Genomic DNA, 19,281 nt, shown 5'->3' on the forward strand with positions numbered 1-19,281 from the left:
TGGCTGTGGCTGCCCGGCAGCCCGGGGGAGCCTAGCCCCGGGCCCGTCCGCGAGCGAGGACGAGCTGCAGGGCGAGAGCGAGACGCGCTGGTTTCCTGACGGGCTCCCGCCCCCCGGCCAGCAGCCGCCGGCCCCTCGGGAAAGCGGGCGACGTCCCCTCGGCCCCGCTTACGAGCCCCTTGTTTTGACCGGTTTCGCTTGGGCCGGTTTGACGAGCGGTGCTAGGACTGGGCAACGTCCATCCAGGCAACGAGCAGGGACGAGCCCTCCGTGCTGACGGTCGCGCAGGCAGCGTTTTCGTAGAAGTGCGTTTTGGGGGATTATAACTAAACTGTTTTCAGACTTGCATTCCTCCTTACAAAAACAATCCTCCTTTCAAAGACTGCCTTTTTTCCTAAAACAGCGTGGCTTGCAACTGTTGTGGCCAGCGCCTGTGTTACGGTTCTTATACCTGTCCTTTCTTCAGCCCCTCTCCCCAGATCTGCATGGAGCACGCTAGAAAGTGAAATGACAGACCAGGAGAATAACAACAGCATCTCAAGTAACCCCTTTGCGGCCCTCTTCAGCTCTCTAGCGGATGCCAAGCAGTTTGCTGCAGTCCAGAAGCAGCAGCTGAGGCAGCTCACTGGTAAGGAGGGGAACCGGCTCTTTCCTAAAGACATGTCCGTAAGGTTTATCGGGCCCTGGCTTGGGCGTGCTCTGGGGAGGGTCGGGATCGACTGCAGACGGGGAAAAATGAGAAGTGTGAACTCATGTGGATGTAAGAGCCAGGAGTCTTTCTTGACTAGTAGTGTCATTGCATGTTTTCAGTGCCTGCCAAATAGCAAATGTTAATCCACGAGGTCTGCAGCATGATTTCTCATATAGAAGTATAAGCTCGAGTGTAGTTTGATATCGATGGAGACACGGATCCGGAGTAGTCTCGAGCGTGCCGTCAGTAAAGCTCCCGTGTCAGCACCTTCCATTCCAGTGAATTGAAAGCCTCGCCGTTGCTTTACAGGATTAGCTTTTTACCTGGGACCGGGAGCACAACGTTTGTTTACGAGCTTCTCTTTTGGAACAGATGAAACCTCGATCAGCCAAGATGACTCCGATAACAGCGTGTCTGAGAGTCTGGACGACTGCGACTACTCTGTGGCCGAGATCAGCCGCTCCTTCCGCTCCCATCGGGAGCTGTGTGAACAGCTCAACATCAATCACATGATCCAGAGGATCTTTCTCATCACTCTTGACAATAGTGAGTGGGGATTCAGTGAAGTCTTTTGTATGTATGAGAATCCCAGGCTGACAAGCTTCGTTTGGCTAGCGCAGCAACCAGCGTTGCAAGCAGTTAGGCTGGGGAGTGTGCTGTAGGCAGTCCGCCGGCAGGCGAGAAGCATGACCGTGTGCAAACTCCTGTAGTCTGGTGCGTGTGTCCTGTGCTGCTTTTCTCAGTATGATTGCTGTTAGCTTCATCCCAGGTGCTCCCAAGCATCTGCCAGGGCCCCATTATGCTATCAACAGCGTGCACACGAAGGAGGCACAGCCCTGCCCAAAAAGTCGGTAACCTGACATTCATTTCTCACGTGCTTGGGTGTCTGAAGAACGTGGAGTGACCGGCCGGAGTGTGGGTTGTTCCCGCTTGGCATGACCATGCTGCTGATTCATCATTCAGATCCTACTTTCCTAAAGCCACGGTGGGTGCTTTTGTTTGTCCCTCACTTGCAATGATGAGTGGAAGTTCAGCTGAAAGGATCAGATGGGAAGAGATTCTCTTGATCGTTGGAATGATTAATTTGACCTTTCCTAAGGCAGGAGAGAATAGTGTACCTTTCTGAGCGTACTGTGGCTGCAGGTGGAAACCGTGGTGGTGCTCATTAGAGCCAACGATAAATTGATGGACCCGCACGGCAATAAATTGCCTAGTAGAGCTCGCTTGGTTCTTGAAAAGCAAAGCTCTTGCTCCAGTATATGGCTGTGAATTGTAAGACTTGCTGTCCAGCAGATTTGGATGTAGCAAACATTGGGATATAGCAGTTCAAGTGGATTTTGCCCATACTGATTCTTATGGTAGAGTTTCGCTTTGTTCATTTGTGTGATACAAGTGTGTACGGTGGTTATGCTTTTTTATGTGTTCTTTAAAAGATAACTAATATATTGTGTGTTTAGAGTGAAACCTGTTTTAAACAGTTGTGCAAAAATCATTTGTCTGGAAAAGACAGGTTTTTGCTGGAGGTGTAAAGATATACTGGAAGCTGTGTGGTAGGGAGGGTACTTGATGGTCATTGCTCACAGCGGATAGCTCTCTAGAGTAATCAGGATCCTTAGAGCAGCTTTCACTGTCCTCGGCATATTTCCGTGGTATTTTGGTTGAAGGAAGTTTGGTTTTCCACAGGTGATCCCAGTCTGAAGAGTGGCAATGGAATTCCAGCCCGCTGTGTGTACTTGGAGGAAATGGCTGCGGATCTGGATGAACAAGACTGGCTGGACATGGAAAATGTTGAGCAGGTATTACCATGTGTGGATCTATTTGTCTTGTTCAGGCTGGTGTTGACAGTGCAGAACCATGGACAATATAATGAATATACGCAGTGCCCAGTGAAAAACAGTCTCAAAACCCCAACCTCAAATATTTTAATAATCTCCATTTAAAGAAGAGCTCTGCATAAAATATGAATGCTACAAGACAAAGATTTAATCCAGATGTATGCTGCTGAAAAAACAGCATGCTCAGTGCTTTTTTTAAAATTGGAATAATGATAGGCCTTTTAGTAATCTGGTTGGGCAAGCAGTGGTACCAGAAAGCACACAACGCACCTTGTGTCCAGGCATAGTACTGTGGGTTTGGGTATAAGCATCTGCTTATCAAATGGGAACGGTGGCATTCTGATCCTGATTGCAGCTTTCACTAATATACTGAACCTTAAGGGAACTGGTTTCCTTTATTGAGAGCGCAAGGAAACAGCAGCCAGAGTCAAGAAACAGTAACTGAAACAGCAACAATAACTTTGCTCCCTGTGCAGTATATCAGAGTTTACCTTTACTTGCATAGCTGGTCACTAGTGGTATAGTGGGACTGCTATTGCATGTGATACCTGGACTGGAAATGACCTCCTCCTTGTGAGAGCTTTGGGGAGACTGTGTGGTTACTTCACTGGCTCTCAACCTTGTTAGACTCGAGGCACCTCACGGAAAATGCCAGCTCTTAGTTTCCACTTGTTGTTTGACTACAGAAAAATAACAGAGCAGAATTCACACTGCAGGGGGCCAGAATGTTTTTAACACTGTGGATTGCTATTTGAAAACTCGGGGGTTACCTTGCGAAGCGTGTTTGCACACCACATAGTGCTGACGTGGCGTTGCGCTCCATGGCGCCCTTGAAAAGATCTCCAGGCACCCTGGGGTGCTGCGGCACCCGCGTTGGAAATCACTGGGTTGGGTCATGTGAGGCTCGCCCTATTGGCTGTAGAAATCTTGTCAGTGTAGCTGGTGGCAGGGGATGGTACAGATGAATATGGTGAAGTGAGCCAAAGGTCTCTTCTGTTCTAACTTTTAATTCACTATGTCCCCATCCTGAAGGGTAAGAACACCCTTCTAACAGTAGACATGCTTAGTGCTAATATCTGGCCCTCCCACTGTCCACTGTCAGACTCCCTGTAAAGGGAGCTGGGTTCATCTCGGTGAAGATATCTAGCGCTCGGCTCCCTGAATTCCTCAGCAGGGAGGGGAAGAATTGTGGGCAGGAATCAGGTGCGTTAGGGTGATGGGGGCTGTATCTGTTTGGTGACTTCAAGTCCACCAGGACTGTACTGTTTTCAGTGCATTTCTAACTATGTGCCTAGGCCCTGTTCACCCGCTTGTTGCTCCAAGAGCCAGGAAATCACCTGATTTACATGACCTCTGCCAGCACACAGAATCTTTCAGCAGACAGAGATGCAGGAGAGAAGCAGATTCTGCGTTACCTGTATGCCTGCTTCCAGAGAGCAAAGGAAGAGGTAAGTAGGCAGCTCCTGGAAGGGGCAGTGGCATTATGTTCTGCCAGCTTCCTGACCCATGCTGAACAGGTAGGAAGACTGTTCACCAAGCCCTGGTGCCACTGACTCCCAGTGTGCATCAGAGGGTGTTACTCTCCTCTGCCTCGATGTCTCTTCCTACGCAGATAACCAAAGTGCCAGAGAATTTGCTGCCCTTTGCGATTCGCTGCAGGGATCTGACTGTATCAAACACGCGGACTGTTCTTCTCACCCCAGAGATCTATGTTGACCAGAATGTGTATGAGCAGCTGGTGGACCTGATGCTGGAAGCACTGAGAGGGGCTGGTAAGTTTGTAGCTACACCTGCTTCTGCGGATGGGCTAGTTGCTGCCCTCTGCAGTCTCACGCTGTTGCTGTTCCAAAAAAAAATTGAGGAGAAACTCAGGTGTCTTCAGCTTGTTTTTCATAGATGTTGGGGTTGGAAGGGACCGCAGTAGGTCATCGAGTCTGACCCCCTGCCCTGCGGTTTTGTCCTGAAGATGCATCTATATGTCTGCTGGGGCAGAGGATAGTGGTACGGAAACATCTCCTGTACTTGGTGAGAGTAGCTGGCTCTAATGCCTGGAGTAAAAATGGATGGGAAGTGACTTTTCCCAGCTTGAAAAAAAAACATTTTGAAAGTTTAAAAAAAAAAAATTCCTATGCCTAACTTGCACACAGTCAAGACCTTTTAAATGTTTGTGGAAGAAAACCCAGCAATCTGTCTAGAACAGCTGATGCCCAGCAGGTAGGATGTTTACCAAAAGCATGTGGGGCTCAGGTTTAAATAGTGCGTCAGAAAATCCCTGGCCAACTCTTCTTTGGAATTGTCCCTTCGTAATGTAATTGTCTCTAGGCAGCCAGCATCTCCGGAGTTTCTAGATACGGACTTACTGAAATATGAGCAACTCATGCAGTCTTCCAAGCTACTTTAAATATCTCTGTTTATGTGGTGTATTTCTGTTCCTTTGCCCTATTGTTTACTACACCTGTCAGACTTTGAAAACATGACCGAGTTTCTGGAGGAGGTGATAGAAGCCTTGACGATGGATGAGGAAGTACGGACGTTTGGGGAGGTCATGATTCCTGTGTTTGATATTTTACTGGGTAGAATCAGAGACCTAGACCTTTGCCAGATCCTACTATACACTTACCTGGATATGCTCCTCTATTTCACAAGACAAAAAGATATAGCAAAGGTAAGTGTGAATTGGTGCTGTAAGAGCTGCTTGCTCCCAGTCTTACAGGGAAACTGAGCAGTAGTAGTAGTAGTAGTACAAGCTTCCTCTGTGTATCCCGATAACATGGTTCCATCTTCACCCAAAGAGACCAACTCCAGAGAAACACAAGGAGCTGTGCTCTCTGCACCCCTCAACCTTTGCTGAACTTGACAACTGAAGCACCCACAGAATATGATGCCCAGCTGGTGGTTCTAGTACATAGCTTCCTGTCTGTGCAGTGGCTAATGGTTTTTCCTTTGGACGTATTCTGGGCTTACATTCCACCCTGGTGACTGCACATCCTCTGCGGACTGTGCGGTGTGACGCATGCATTCCTGCAAAGGGCTTATGGGTGGGCTACACGCTGCATCCAAAGTGATTCACACATTTTTGTATGCCTTTGTCCAAATAGCCTCCTCTGTGAGGAGAAACACAGGGAGGTTGAAATAATGCATTTCCCCTTGCTGCTTCTAACAAGTTGCTCCTCTTATTCCCAATGACATCTCCCAAATCAACAGGTTCTCTAAATGCAGGACTTGAAGGACCAGCAGCATGTCCATCATCTGTCTCTCTAGGTTTTTGCAGACTACATTCAACCAAAGGACCCCAGTAATGGACAGATGTACCAGAAGACCCTGCTAGGAGCCATCTTGAGCATCTCCTGCCTGCTAAAGACCCCTGGTGTAGTGGAGAATCACGGTTACTTTCTGAATCCATCACGATCCAGTCCGCAAGAGATTAAAGTGCAAGAGTCTAACATCCATCAGGTAGGGCTAACGTGCATCAGGAGCACTTTCCCATGACTCTGTGCCTTCATGTTTCTAAGGAACAGAAGCCTGTGAAAGGGTGACAGCAGAAAACGCCATGTTGCTGTGTTGCAGTCTGTAGCATGACAGTGTTGCTAACTACATAACCAGGGGTTATGAGTCTCAGTGCTGTTAATACTGGTAAAACGCTTCAGAACTGTTAGTTGAAAGGTGTTGTGGAAGTGCACGTGACCTGTTTTAATGCAAGACTTGCTGACTTTAGCTCTGAGTTACAGAGGTTCCCCAGAGAGTCTCTGGCAGAGCCTGAAGCGTAATCCAGCTGTCTTGCCTCCCAGAGATATGCTTTCACTTGAAGATCATCCTTCTTTTCAGTAATCGGCAAAGACATTTGGTTTTGTTCCATGCAGAAACAATTGGTTATATCGCTTCACTCCTTGTTATGCTTCTTAAAGGGCCCCTCTCACCTTTTGGTGTTAGTTTCAGTATTGTGCTGTTCATCATCTGTTTTTCTGTGGTAAGGAACTAATGAAGGTTCCAGGTTTTCTTATGGCTAAAGCAAATTATTTGGTTCTCTTAGCAATCCTGCCTTTAACAGAGGGGGAGCTAGGAGTCAGACCGTTTTTGGAGAGAGATGCTGTTTTAAAATGATTGACTATGCAAAGTGGGGGCTTTTCAAAGACTACTTCAACTGTAAACTGTTTCTTGTAACAGTTTATGGCTCAGTTCCATGAGAAGATCTACCAGATGCTGAAGAACCTGTTGCAATTGTCTCCAGAAACAAAACACAGGATTCTCTCCTGGCTGGGAAATTGCCTCCATGCTAATGCCGGCCGTACAAAAATCTGGGCTAACCAGATGCCAGAGATCTTCTTCCAGATGTATGCCTCGGATGCCTTCTTTCTGAATCTGGGTGCTGCCCTGCTAAAGTTGTGCCAGCCATTCTGCAAACCCAAATCTCCCAAGCTTCTTACCTTTAATCCTACCTACTGTGCCCTGAAGGAGCTGAATGAAGAGGAAAGGAGGAGTAAGAATGTGCATATGAAAGGTATGCAGGAAGTCTGGGGGAGCTAATACCATACCAACCGAGTCCACTTGGGCTCCTGTGCCCTCTGCCCTAATGCTACACCTTAGCTCACTCAAAGGAGGAGCAAGAGATTCAGTGAGCAGTGGGACAGGAGCAAAGGAGAAGCTGTGGGAAGTTTGTGTTGCTCATTAGCTCCTGGGAGCCATTAAACGTTTTTCAGTGATGTCGAGTCTCCCTTTCCAGACCAAGTGGCGTTTGGCCTAATTCACTGTTGCTTTTAACTTCCTTTTAGGTTTGGAAAAAGAAACCTGTTTCATCCCAGCGGTGACAGAGCAGGAGCCAGAGTTCGCCCACAGCTACAATCTGGTGACAGAGAATCTAGTCCTGACACAGTACACCCTCCACCTAGGATTTCACAGGTGGTTCCTCTGTGAGCTTGGGGAGTCCAGTTCAAAGTCATTGTGAAGAGCTGACATGAGATAAGGGGTCAGACAGACCTTTGTCTCTTCAGACACATCGCAGATAGGTTTCTGCAGCGTGCAGCAGGCTGAGATAATGTCCAGCATTCCCAAGTGAGACAGAAGCTAAAATAATAATGGAGGGGTTGCATCCAGTGCCATTTCACCTCCGTTTACTGTTAGAAAAAGGTTCAGTGGTCAGGGATACCTAACCATCCCTCAGTATCTGAGTGGTCCAGCACTGTTCATTATGTCTGTCTGACTCTGCTTGTGACACTTGAGCTCTAGGCTGAAGATGAAATTTCAGCAAGGGCATTATTTCATTTGTGCCCACAATAGAAGCCAACAGTCCCATGAACCAAACGTTTCCTGGAGCCTGCTGAATAGCTGGACTTCTGGGTCAGCTTTGATCATTCAGCTGCTGATCTTTTCTCAAAGAGAACAGCCCTGTGTCCTTCTCCTGCCCCTGGGCTGATGAGTGCTGCTCTGTGACTGGATACATGCACTGTAAAATGTCTGAACTGTCACAGTTAGTGGGTTTTATTTTTTGCAGAATGAAAAGGCAGCCAGCTGTTTTTCTCAGGAAGTCATCTGCTGGACATTAAAGCATGACATTCCCTTGCCTCCCACTGCAAAACGGTTGCCTGGATACTGTGAGGTCACAACTGATCCAGGCATAGTCACCTTCTGCTTGGTTTATTATCTAAATAGAGAAATTGATGAAAAAGTTATGCAAGTGCCTTGTTGCTGGGAAACTGGAAATGTCACTTAACAGACACTTCCGTGTTGCATGCAGAACCGCTGACCTGGGCACTCTAACAGGATTTAGATAAGCCAGCCCTCTATACTACTGTGCTATGTGTATCCTAAGCAGTTAGTGGTTGGGGGAGGGGAGTCACCTGATTTCTCATTTTGCACAATTTTGTAAAAGATTCTTCGTTTAGCTTTGCTCCCTTCCCAGTACCTCACTGCAGTATTCTCATAAGGTTTCATTCTGCTGACTGTCAAAGGGATTATTCATGGGGGGGGGGATGGAGGACAGTGTGGGCTCAGATAACATTCAGTCACAGCCTCCCTTCTGCTTATTCCGTGTCTTGCTTTTCTCTGCCCTCTCAGCTGCTTTGGTCAGCTGGACAAGTCCAGTGTTTATGAGCAGGATGGAAGTGGATGCTAATATCTGAATTGTGTGGACAGTCTGCACTAAACGTGTTTTCAGCCCCTCTGATGTATTTGTCTCCTTCTTCATTGGGCAGGCTGCATGACCAGATGGTAAAGATAAACCAAAGCCTTCACCGCCTGCAGCTGGCCTGGCGAGAGGCTCAGCAAACTTCCAGCCCTGCAGCTGACAGTCTCCGGGAGCAGTTTGAACGTCTGATGACCATCTATCTCTCTACCAAAACAGCTATGACAGAGCCACAGATGCTGCAGAACTGCCTGAATTTGCAGGTGTCCATGGCAGTTCTCTTGGTCCAGCTGGCTGTAGGAAACCAAGGGACTGAGCCAGTAGACCTGACATTCCCATTGCCGGGGGTGGAACGCAGTGCATTGGCTTATGTACCAGGTAAATGTGTTGCTTAGGATCAATGTTTCTGTTAAGGTAGGCATATCTTTGAAGGGACGAGGCCCTAAGCACTCGAGATCAGTTTCTCATCCTAAAAATAAATTTAAGCTTTATCCTTTATATTGTATAATTGTTGCAGATTTATGTGCTGTTACCTAAAGCATTGCAAAGCACCTGCACTTCATACAGCCAGAGCGGTAGAATCTATGCAAAAATAGTATGAAGTAGTGCCCTAAGACTGCAAAAGCATAACCATATGAGAGAGCATAAATTTTTGACTCTCGGCATAACAGGTGAGCTAAGCAGATTGTGGACCAGATGAGTGCTGACACAGGAATGGGTCAAGGAAATTCTTTGTGTCCTTGGGTGTTGGTGATTCAGTAGGGGCATTTTTCTGTGTCCCCGCCAAACCAGTACACCAGTTGGATAGGGGCTGCTGTACCCCCTAAAGAACTGCCTGTCGGATGACGCAATCTTGATATCGTGTTGTGTTTGAAAATCTCAGTGCAAAGCCTTGCCAGATTCCAACTTGGGTGGTTACACTGCCTGTCTATAGTTTCTCTGGGTTTGGATGTGAATTTTACTTTACTTTTGTTATGGTGTTTGGTGATATTATACACTGTTAGACAGTAGCCATGTTTTAACCCACAGGTGACTTCATTTCTGTGACAAGGTGCAGTGAATCCAGTTTAGGGTAAATTAAATTAGCGTGAGGATCCTTCAGGGTTGTACTTCTATATAAATGCAAGCTGTTAGGTCTAAGAATAGGATGTGCTAGAGGCAATGCTGGCACTAGCATTAAACAGTCATGTTACTTTTAATCACCATTTGAAGCACTGGGAGTCTTACAGGGATGGATAAAAAACAAGAACTGGAGAAACTTCCTGAGAAGGTGCTAATTTGCATGGCTTCTGTTCACAGAATTCTTTGCTGATAATTTGGGTGACTTCTTCATTTTCTTGCGGCGTTTTGCCGATGATATTTTGGAGACTTCTGCTGATTCCCTGGAACATGTCCTTCACTTTGTTACAGTTTTCATGGGTGATGTAGAGAGGTAAATATGATTCCAGCCTTGCGCACATATCTCTAAAGCATTTAGAGATGTTTTGCTTGTTTGTTTCTCCATCAGGGGTGTCTTGAGGTTTGAGTTAAACATTAATAACTCAGCTGATCCAGCCAGGGGTAGCCAGGAATGCCACACACGGGAGGCATAATAGGCAATGGACTTTGCCCCAGAGAACGTAGACTTCATGCAACGCACAAATGGGAATTTCTGTAGCTAGTTCCTTGTTAAGGCCAAATTATGGCAGTGGGGAGCGAGGAATCAGTAAGATTTGGATGTTAATGCTTTTGGAGGAACACTGGAATGCCTTAAAATTGCATTTCCAATAAATGTTGTTCAGTGGTCTATTGTGTAGCGCCCCTGCAGAAGGAAGCTGAAATGCCTTCTTAAAAAGTAACGGTTACCACCATGTTTTAATGGCTGTGATAAGAGAGGAATTGTCATGGGATTTCCTGTTGCAAGGAAGAGTGGTGGGGGATGAAGAGGGGAGCCTGCTTGGTCACCACTGCAGAAACAGCAGTGTACCTGTGCGGAACAGATGAGATCTGTATCTGCTTGAAAAGTGCACAAGAATAGTGTCTCTCTTTTTCTACCAGCCTACTGTGATGCTTTAAGCATATGTGCAGTGGAATCTGGTTGTAGTTAGCACTGCTTTTGGTTCTTGAGCTGTGCCCCAAAAGTTCTTCTTGAAAGCCCTTGTAAGGGAGTGCTGGGGAACAACAAGATGGGGCCAAAGGGCTTATAGGAGTCAGAAACAAGTCGTATTTGACATTTCTTTAAAAGACAAGAAGTAAGTTTGCACCTTAGTGCCATTCAGCTGTAGGTAAAGAGCATTATGACTCATGGCAGGGCTCTTGCAGACAGATTTTTCAGAAATAAATGCATGCAATTTTAGTTTGAGTCGGTGGAAGCAGCAGGTACTCAACAATGAGGCTTCTTGCTCAGAGTCTACGTGCTAGGTCAGGTGCTGTAAGCCAGGAGCATGAAAAACAGTAATAATGCAGTTAGCCAGTCCTGACCGTGTGGATGGGTTTTCTTTGGTCAGAGGGGCTTCCCCCTTGTCCACGTCGGGCCTATTGCTCTTTCAGGATGAAGAACCCTCACTTGCGAGCCAAGCTGGCCGAGGTGTTGGAAGCAGTGATGCCTCACTTAGATCAGACGCAAAACCCCCTCGTCTCCAGCGTGTTCCATCGGAAGCGAGTGTTCTGCTCTTACTATCATGCTGCCCACCTTGCTGAGGCACTTATCAAGGTTTTTGTGGATATTGAATTTACAGGTAAACAGGGAAGGAGAAGAAGGTTTCTTCTAACCCTGAGAAGCATCTGTAAGATCTCTCTTGGGTTTAGGAGGTGCTTTGGTCTCAAGACTGGTTAACACGTTAACAAAAATGCTGCTCCTTCAGATTTCTTCGTCATGCCACACTGAAACGTGTGGAACATAGGTGCTCTGGTGGGCTGCCTGTCATGGTCCACCTAGGTTTGTCCGCCAGTTCCTGTCTCTCCTATAGGACCTATCCTGCTTCCCTGGCAGTCCCCGCGGGCTTCAGCAGGAGTGTGCTCGAAGCCTCGGAGCACAAGAGGAGACAGGTCGGTGGGGAAGCACCAGCACAATTCAGTCCTCGGGCCTTCCATTGTTTTTCACCCCTGCAGAGTCTCCTCCCAGACACATTTGTCTTGAGGCCCTGCTTTCTCCTGTCCCCAGGTGCTCGTGCCATTTGGCGGGCCCAGGCACACCAGTTAAATAAACTGGCATTACCCTTTTATTGTCTTTGAGTCCCCATCACAGGAATATTGAGCTGCTCAGTAGACTGCATCAGCACTGTTTGCAGTGCAACCAGTAATTCAGCTCACAGTCAAGTTAAGGAACACCTTTGCTGCGACAGGCTCGAGCTATTTGGAGTTAGACCTGTGTGCTTTAGCCCAGTGGCATGAGGACACATTCAGTGCCTGTTGTGTAGCAAGTCTCTGCCATGGAAATGGTTTCAGCGATGCAAATAGAGTGAAGTCCCAAGATGCTGTTATTAACTGGGATGCTTGTTTCAAGGGACAATGGAGCAAAAACCTCTCTGACAATAAAACAAAACAGACAAGGAGAACTTATTGTGATCCTTTTAGCCTTTGCATACGTGGACATGGTGACTGATATCAACTCTATGGATTCTGTTTTTACTAGTTTTACCTCTGAAAAGCAGTTATTGGTCTCATGCCTGTTTCTGTGCAGGAAAAAGGCCTGAGAGTTAGGACAATTATCTTCTCTCTTAATTTAAAAAAAAAAAAAAAAAAGTGAAGGGCGTCTGATATTGCTGGGTCCCATCATCTTTCCCAGACTGAGCCAAGCTGGGGACCCTGAGTGTTGCTTAGTGCAAATCGATGGTCCTAGCTGGGTAGGATTCTCTGAATTCATGTAGAGCTTCTGCATGCCAGAACCCCCAGGCATAGAGTCTTGTTGCTACATAGCAAGGAGAGCTCTGGTAACAAGGAGTCTGGCAGGAAGGGCAAGTTTATTTTTGAAAGCAGCATTCCCTGTTGCCTTTTATTAGAGGTGCCTGCTGTGAGAGCGGTGCTTCGAGCAGGGGGCACAGGAAAGCGAGCTTTTGAGTTTTTTGCAATGCAACGAGCACGTGTGTAGCTGACCCCCAGCACAGTGCTTGTTGGGAACTTTGAACGAGCTTACATGCAGAGTGCCTGTGCCTACTGCTGAGCTGAAACCTCGTTTCTTGCTTGCTCGTGTTCAGGGGATCCTCATCAGTTTGAGCAGAAGTTTAACTATCGTCGACCCATGTATCCTATCCTCAAGTACATGTGGGGGACAGATTCATACCGGCAAAGCATAAAGGTAAGGCAAAAGACACTTTCAGTAGCATGTCAGTGGTTCTTTTTTGTTTATAGAGTTTTGTTGTTAAAATGCAACATTAGGTCTAAGCTGTAGCAGAGCATTAACGTGTCATTTCTGTGTGATTTGTAGGCTCTGGCTGACTATGCTTCAGAAAACCTGGAGGCCATGAACCCCCCTCTCTTCCTACGTTTCCTTAACCTGCTCATGAACGATGCCATTTTCCTCTTGGATGAAGCCATACAGGTAGGTGGGGAAAGTGTGCTGGCCAGGGCCAGGAAGCAAGCACAGCTTCTGTGTTTAAGTTACCTGAGGAAGATGCTAGGTCCAGATCATGAGTAAAAAAAAAAAAAAAAACAAAGGCTTGTCCCCGTTCCTGATGATCACTATCCACTTCAGGTGCTCCCCAGGCAAGGGGATGGGGATCAGCTCGACTGAGACTTGCCCAGGAGAGACATAAGGCTGCAATGGCCAGAGGCAGAACTGTGCTGGGGCCCAGAGGCAGAACATCCAAAGCTCTTACGGACCAGGAGTGGGATAGGTTGTTTGAGGGCTGAGAGAGGGGAAGCCAAAACAAAGGAAGGTTTTTCAGGTCAGGACTGAAATACATTGGCACGGTTACGAGGAAGTCTTCATGCTGCTTATCTGAACAGTCCCTAGCCTGAGTGACTTCTGCAGTTTTTGATTACCAAATCTCTCCAGCCTTTTGCAAATGTTTTGCTATCCTAACAGAGGTGCTCTTGTCTCCAGACAGTCTTGTCCTTTGGGTTTACAAGGCATCAGACTCGGCTGAACTCTTCTGTCCCCAGTGTGTGATTATTTTCTCAGAGCAGTTCTTGAAGCTGCTTGTTGCTGCTATAAAAAGGGCTCTTTGTTTGAAGAGCTGTGCTGTGCCCGTGGTGGAAGCGAGTGCCCGAGGACTCTTGGATCAGACTGGCAGCTGAACTGCAACCCACCTGCTTCAATGCTTATGGTCCCTTCCCAGTGTTGTGTGTGGTTTAAATGACTGCTTGGTGTTTTGTTTATTAAGATATAAGGCCGCGTACACTTGGAGAGAATGAGTTCCTGGCACTTTTCCGGGATGCCTCCCTGTGGGAATGGCACCAAGGCAGAACAGATGGTGTTTGGCACTCTGCTGGGGAGTCCAATACAGCACTGAGAGTGCGGCCAAATCCACTACTGCAAAGAAATGTCCACTTCCATGCTGCTATCTGTTATGCGTGCTTAACTCCAAGCCAGGAACTTGCTGGCTGATCTGCTTCGCCGTTTTCTCCGTCCTCCTTCACACGCCTCCTGGTTGGTCAGCCTGTCTTCCCCTTTCCTTTCTGAGGCCCCAGCAGTTGTTGATCTTTCTCTGAGTTGGGTTGAACTAAATTTACTCTTCAATCTGTCCCCGCTGCCTTGAAACCTTCAGCATCATCTCCTGCTCCCAGTCTTATATGAGCTTTTGATGACCTGGCAAAGGAGAAGCCTGGTCTGAAAACTGAGTTCTCATGAGTCTAGAGCCCAGAGCTACAGCTGACTTTGATAGATAACTAGTTTCTTTCTGGGTTTTGGTTTATTTATAAAATTGGTGCTGGTAAAAGAGGCCAGGCTGAAGGCATCAGTGGCAGGCAATCCTGTTCATCTTCCGTCTACATAAGTGTGTTTAGTTAGGGAAATGGGAGAGCTAAGGGGAGATGGAGAGCCATAGGGCACTGGAGCATGTTCCCCGGGGAGGTTGTGCTATCTCCTTCACTGGGAGTTTTCAAGAAGAGACAGTGAGACTATTGGATGACTTAAGGACCAGGGATTGGACTAGATGATCCATTTGTGGCCTCTCTTAACTCTGATTCACCATAGGCCTTAGCAGTTCTGGCTTTCCCCAGATCTCCCTACCAAAGCCATCAGCCTACTCTCAAGGTAGAAAAGAAGTGTACAGCTTCTGTGATTTTACTGATGCTTCTCTGCTGATGCTGCTAACAAGAGGGCCTTTTTCAGTGTTTTCTGACTTGCACCTTTTGGGACCACCAAATGCATGGAATAATTTCCCACCCTACAGTGACAAAACCATTCTAAGCATTTCAAGCTTATGATGCTGACTCTTGCTCCCTTGCCACCCCCATGCTGTCTCATTCCAGTACCTGAGTAAGATAAAAATTCAGCAGATAGAGAAGGACCGTGGAGAGTGGGACAACCTGTCCCAAGAGGCACGCCATGAGAAGGAATCCAGCCTGCAGATGTTCGGTCAGCTGGCTCGCTTCCACAACATCATGTCCAATGAAACTATTGGAACCTTGGCCTTCCTGACGTGTGGTAAGGACAGCAGATCCCGTTGGCTGGGCAGCTGTGCCTAGTTGAAGGGCTGGTGTGGAGGGCTTGAGTTACTTTGATACTTAGGAAACTGGTGTTTTCATTTATCCGTTCCTTTTTTTTCCCCAGAAATTAAGTCCCTGTTTGTGCATCCGTTTCTTGCTGAGCGCATCATCTCCATGCTGAACTACTTCCTGCAGCACCTCGTTGGCCCTAAAATGGGAGCCCTCAAAGTCAAGGATTTCAGCGAGTTTGACTTCAAACCGCAGCAGCTGGTCTCTGACATCTGCACCATCTACCTAAACCTGGGGTACGTGACAGAGCAGCCAGGCAGCAACAACTGTCCTGGGGAAGAAGGACCCTTGTTTGTACAAATGGTTCACACTGCTGGGGTGGCAGAGGAGATGCTTTTTAGGGATCTGGTAAGGGGAACTGCAGACTAGCTACTGTTTTTTGCCTCACTGTGGCCAGTGCAATCCAGCCAGAAATCACTTTCTGGTTTTTCTAATTTTGTTGTCAGTGTCACCACTCTTCATCTGAGCAATTAAATGCTTAAGGCTTTAAGGAGAGATTGCAAGTCATGGAAGCGTGTGTGTATTAATTCTAGCAGGCGTATCTCTAGGAAGTTTGGTCGGAGCACTCCGATTTTATGTGATGTGCGCAGCTCCATCCACACTGGGAATAGGATTCCGATAGTAACAATGCTGTGCGGACATGGTCGTGACTAGCAGAGTTCTGTCACGGTTTCCCTGGCCAAGCTGCAGTCTGGCCCTGTTAGCTTATAACATGTTTCGTAACGGCTTTAAAGACCGCAGGGATAAAACTCATCCATGCCGGTCAGGGCAGCTACAACGCTGTAAGTAGCAATGGAGCTGTAGTTTGTGTCTGTAATCCAGCGTGGCGAAGAGTGGGAAGAAGCTGCTGCTCACCAGGGAGGGTGAAGTGTCTCCTCCTTCCCCTTGCCATGTGCCACATGCTTTGCTGAAGCAGCAGTGCATGTGCTGTGTAGGCTGATGCTCTGCAGCCTGGCAGACTGCCTCTTTTCACAAATGTAAGCACTTATGGTCTCTTTCTTTTTGCAAACGCGGTTCAGTGATGAAGAGAACTTCTGTGCCACAGTGCCCAAGGATGGACGCTCCTATTCGCCAACCCTTTTTGCCCAGACAGTCAGAGTCCTGAAGAAGATCAATAAGCCTGGTAACATGATAGTGGCATTCAGTAACCTGGCTGAGCGGATAAAGGTGAGCAGGAAGGGGGAAAAGGAGGAAGCCTTTGGCTCCTTTATTTCATCCAGAGGCTACTGCAGCACTCTGCTAATGTAATGCTGTTGCTCTGGGGGTTCCTTTCACCTGTTATACTCAGCCATACACAGAAAGAATGCTTCCATAAAGCACAGATCTCAGTTGATACTTCCTTAGAAAAGTCCTTGACCACACCCATCGGGCTGTCTTTAAGCACACCTATGTAACTGAAAGGAGGAAGCACAAAATTTGCTGATAAACACCTATCACAGTGAAAGAGCCTACTGAAATGAAAATGAAACACTTATTGCTACCAGTGAGAGAGGGCGAATAGATAGGCAAATCTGTCCAGGAGTATCTGAAGTGGGGCCAGGGGTGCCCTCCTTATTGCAGTTGAAGGACTTGAATCCCAGTGCATTGCACCAAGTTACAGCTCTTCCAGGATAACTTTGTCCTTTTTCTCAAAGAAGCATGCTGGCTTGTGCATAGATATCATGTGGTTAGAGAGAGAATAGGTGTTAAACTCAATACTGTCCTCCAAAAGCTGCAATTGCCTTGCACGCATTTTTGCCACAGAGACTTTTATACTGTAAAGGAAAGCTGAGCCATCTCTTCCCAGGGGCAAGGTATAGTCTTGCTACAGTTGTCAGGTCTGAAACCAGGAATAGGCTTACATCCTGGTGATGCAGTAACAGCTGTATAACTGTGCCAATTATGGAACCATTTGACTGTGAGGGCTTGCAGAAGCCACGTTGGTGTTTTGTTCCTTGAGCGTGACAGAGCTGTGAGCATTTGTTCTGGATTTGTTTAGAGTTCCTGTGATTTGTTAGCCATCCTGGTATCTGAGCTCTGGATACAAACCTAAAAGGTTTGATAGAACCTCCGGATGCTCGTGCATGCACTTTGCCTTATGCTGTTCAGCTGAGTGTGTCAGACTCCTGTAGAGGAGAAGGGGGAGCTGAGTCACAAGGTCTTGCGTTAAAAGCTGTGCACGTATCTACCAGTCTCTTGCAGACCGTCAACAGCAAGAAGAGGAGACGTATGCAGATGCATGTGATGAATTCTTGGATCCCATCATGAGCACCTTAATGTCTGACCCTGTGGTCCTGCCATCTTCCCGAGTCACCGTGGATAGATCAACGATAGCTAGGCATCTGCTCAGGTACTCAAAACAGGGTTGCTTGGGTCTGAGCGGTTACTTGCTCATTGAAGCCTTGATTTTGTTTGATAAGTGCCTTTTGCCTTCAAGCTTTTAGGCATAGTATGTATATGTACCCACTCTCCTCCTTTCCCAAATTTCCTAAGATTGGTCCAGAGTCTAGGAGCTTAGTGATACTGTATTTGGAAGTGGCCGTTTCAGGGTGGGAGGGAAATACAGAGGTGATAAACTGGTGAGATCTCCTGATTTTTTTTTTAAGCAGCAATTCCTAACCTTTTTTTGGCTGCAACCCGCTGCTGGGAGCAGAGTGGGGCAGCGGGGGCCCGGAGGCGGGGTGGGGGAGCTTCTGGCATGCAGCGTGGTGTGTCCTTTGTGTGTGGCGCTGCTGGCATTGCCCTTGCAACCCTCATTTGGGTCATGACCTCAGGTTGGAAACTGCTGCCATTTAAAGCGTGAACATATAAGATGGTTGTAATATCTAAAGTGTGCTGTTCTGAATCTCCAACAGTGATTTGCACCTAGTGGCATTGGTGTCCTGTAGGCATGTGTGACTCGTTTAAAGGAAGAGTTTTGCCTGCCTCTGTCCCAATTCCTTGGTTTCATAACGTTTGATTCTATCAGACCTGGCAGCGACTTAATCTCCTTGACATACACATTCTCTTTCTTTCTCAGTGACCAGACAGATCCTTTTAATCGGAGTCCCCTCACCATGGACCAGATCAGACCAAACACAGAACTTAAAGAGAAGATCCAGCGATGGCTTGCAGAGAGGAAAAAGCAGAAGGAGCAGCTGGAGGATACACTGTGAACTGAACAAACCAGAAGTACCTTTGCACCGATGAACAGTAGTTGGCTCTCGAGGAAGAAATGCATTGCAGAGAGGGGAAGCAGGGCAACAGAGAATGTGCGTCTGAACTACAGTACTCTTTAACCAAGACTGCAATTAGTGCATTGCCACCAGGCCTAGGGTCCCTCTAGCTTAGGGCCCTTCTTGTTATCCCCATTTTAGTATTTGCTGTGAGAGTTAGAGTTAATATTACAACCTTGACTGCACTACAGCTTCTCAGCCTAGGAATCCTACAGCCTCTTCTCTGTTTGCCCCGCTGGTTATTTTCCTTGTAGGGCTCATTCTTTATCGTTTCCAGTTTTAATGACGGCCGTCTGCATACGTCAGGGGCTTGGACACTGCCAGAAAAGCCCTTTCCTGGAACTCTCTCTCTGCAACTACTGCTTTGGCTTCAGACTTAAACTATGTAATGCTATTGTACGATGTATAATGTGAAAACAAAATGACTTTGTGTCCATAACAGCGACGGTACATGTTTGGAAGGATGGAAGAGGTTGTCTTAAGTTTTGTCTGTACATAGTGGTCGGTCAGCACCAGATAGAGCCACTGAGCCGCACTGAAAACAAAGTTTGAGCTCGTGCTCCAGGGCTGTAGGGCTGGCTGCAGGGAGGGAGAGCCAGATGCTGCAACGAAGCTCACGGTAGTAGTATCCGTAGCAGGGCGGGGGGCGAGCCGGGGGGAGGGCTGCTTCATGAAGCGCCTGGGGCCTGGCCTGGCCTGGCCTACTGGGGTGGCGGCAGAAGGGTCTCTGCCCTAGGCTGCCCCAGGGACTTGACCACCCCAGCGCTCCTGACACGTCCCTCGGTGGGAACTCTGAGTTTCTGA

General features: G+C 47.5%; 1 protein-coding gene across 1 annotated transcript; it reads left to right on the forward strand.

Annotated features, from left to right (window-relative positions):
• The first annotated feature begins 444 nt into the window (after positions 1-444).
• Positions 445-19,018, forward strand: UBE4A (ubiquitination factor E4A). Its single transcript, XM_019512085.1, has 19 exons — positions 445-628; positions 1,064-1,237; positions 2,375-2,487; positions 3,822-3,974; positions 4,139-4,298; positions 4,989-5,191; positions 5,788-5,979; positions 6,691-7,024; positions 7,296-7,422; positions 8,715-9,022; positions 9,944-10,076; positions 11,174-11,361; positions 12,820-12,920; positions 13,050-13,163; positions 15,038-15,212; positions 15,339-15,519; positions 16,303-16,450; positions 17,455-17,612; positions 18,282-19,018. The coding sequence occupies exons 1-19, from the start codon at positions 508-510 to the stop codon at positions 18,415-18,417; spliced, it is 3,219 nt and encodes a 1,072-aa protein (XP_019367630.1). The 5' UTR covers positions 445-507; the 3' UTR covers positions 18,418-19,018.
• Positions 19,019-19,281: the final 263 nt, after the last annotated feature.

Source organism: Gavialis gangeticus, unplaced genomic scaffold (genome assembly GCF_001723915.1).
Source record: "Gavialis gangeticus isolate Ggan-Ray unplaced genomic scaffold, GavGan_comp1, whole genome shotgun sequence".
Classification (NCBI taxonomy): domain Eukaryota; kingdom Metazoa; phylum Chordata; order Crocodylia; family Gavialidae; genus Gavialis; species Gavialis gangeticus.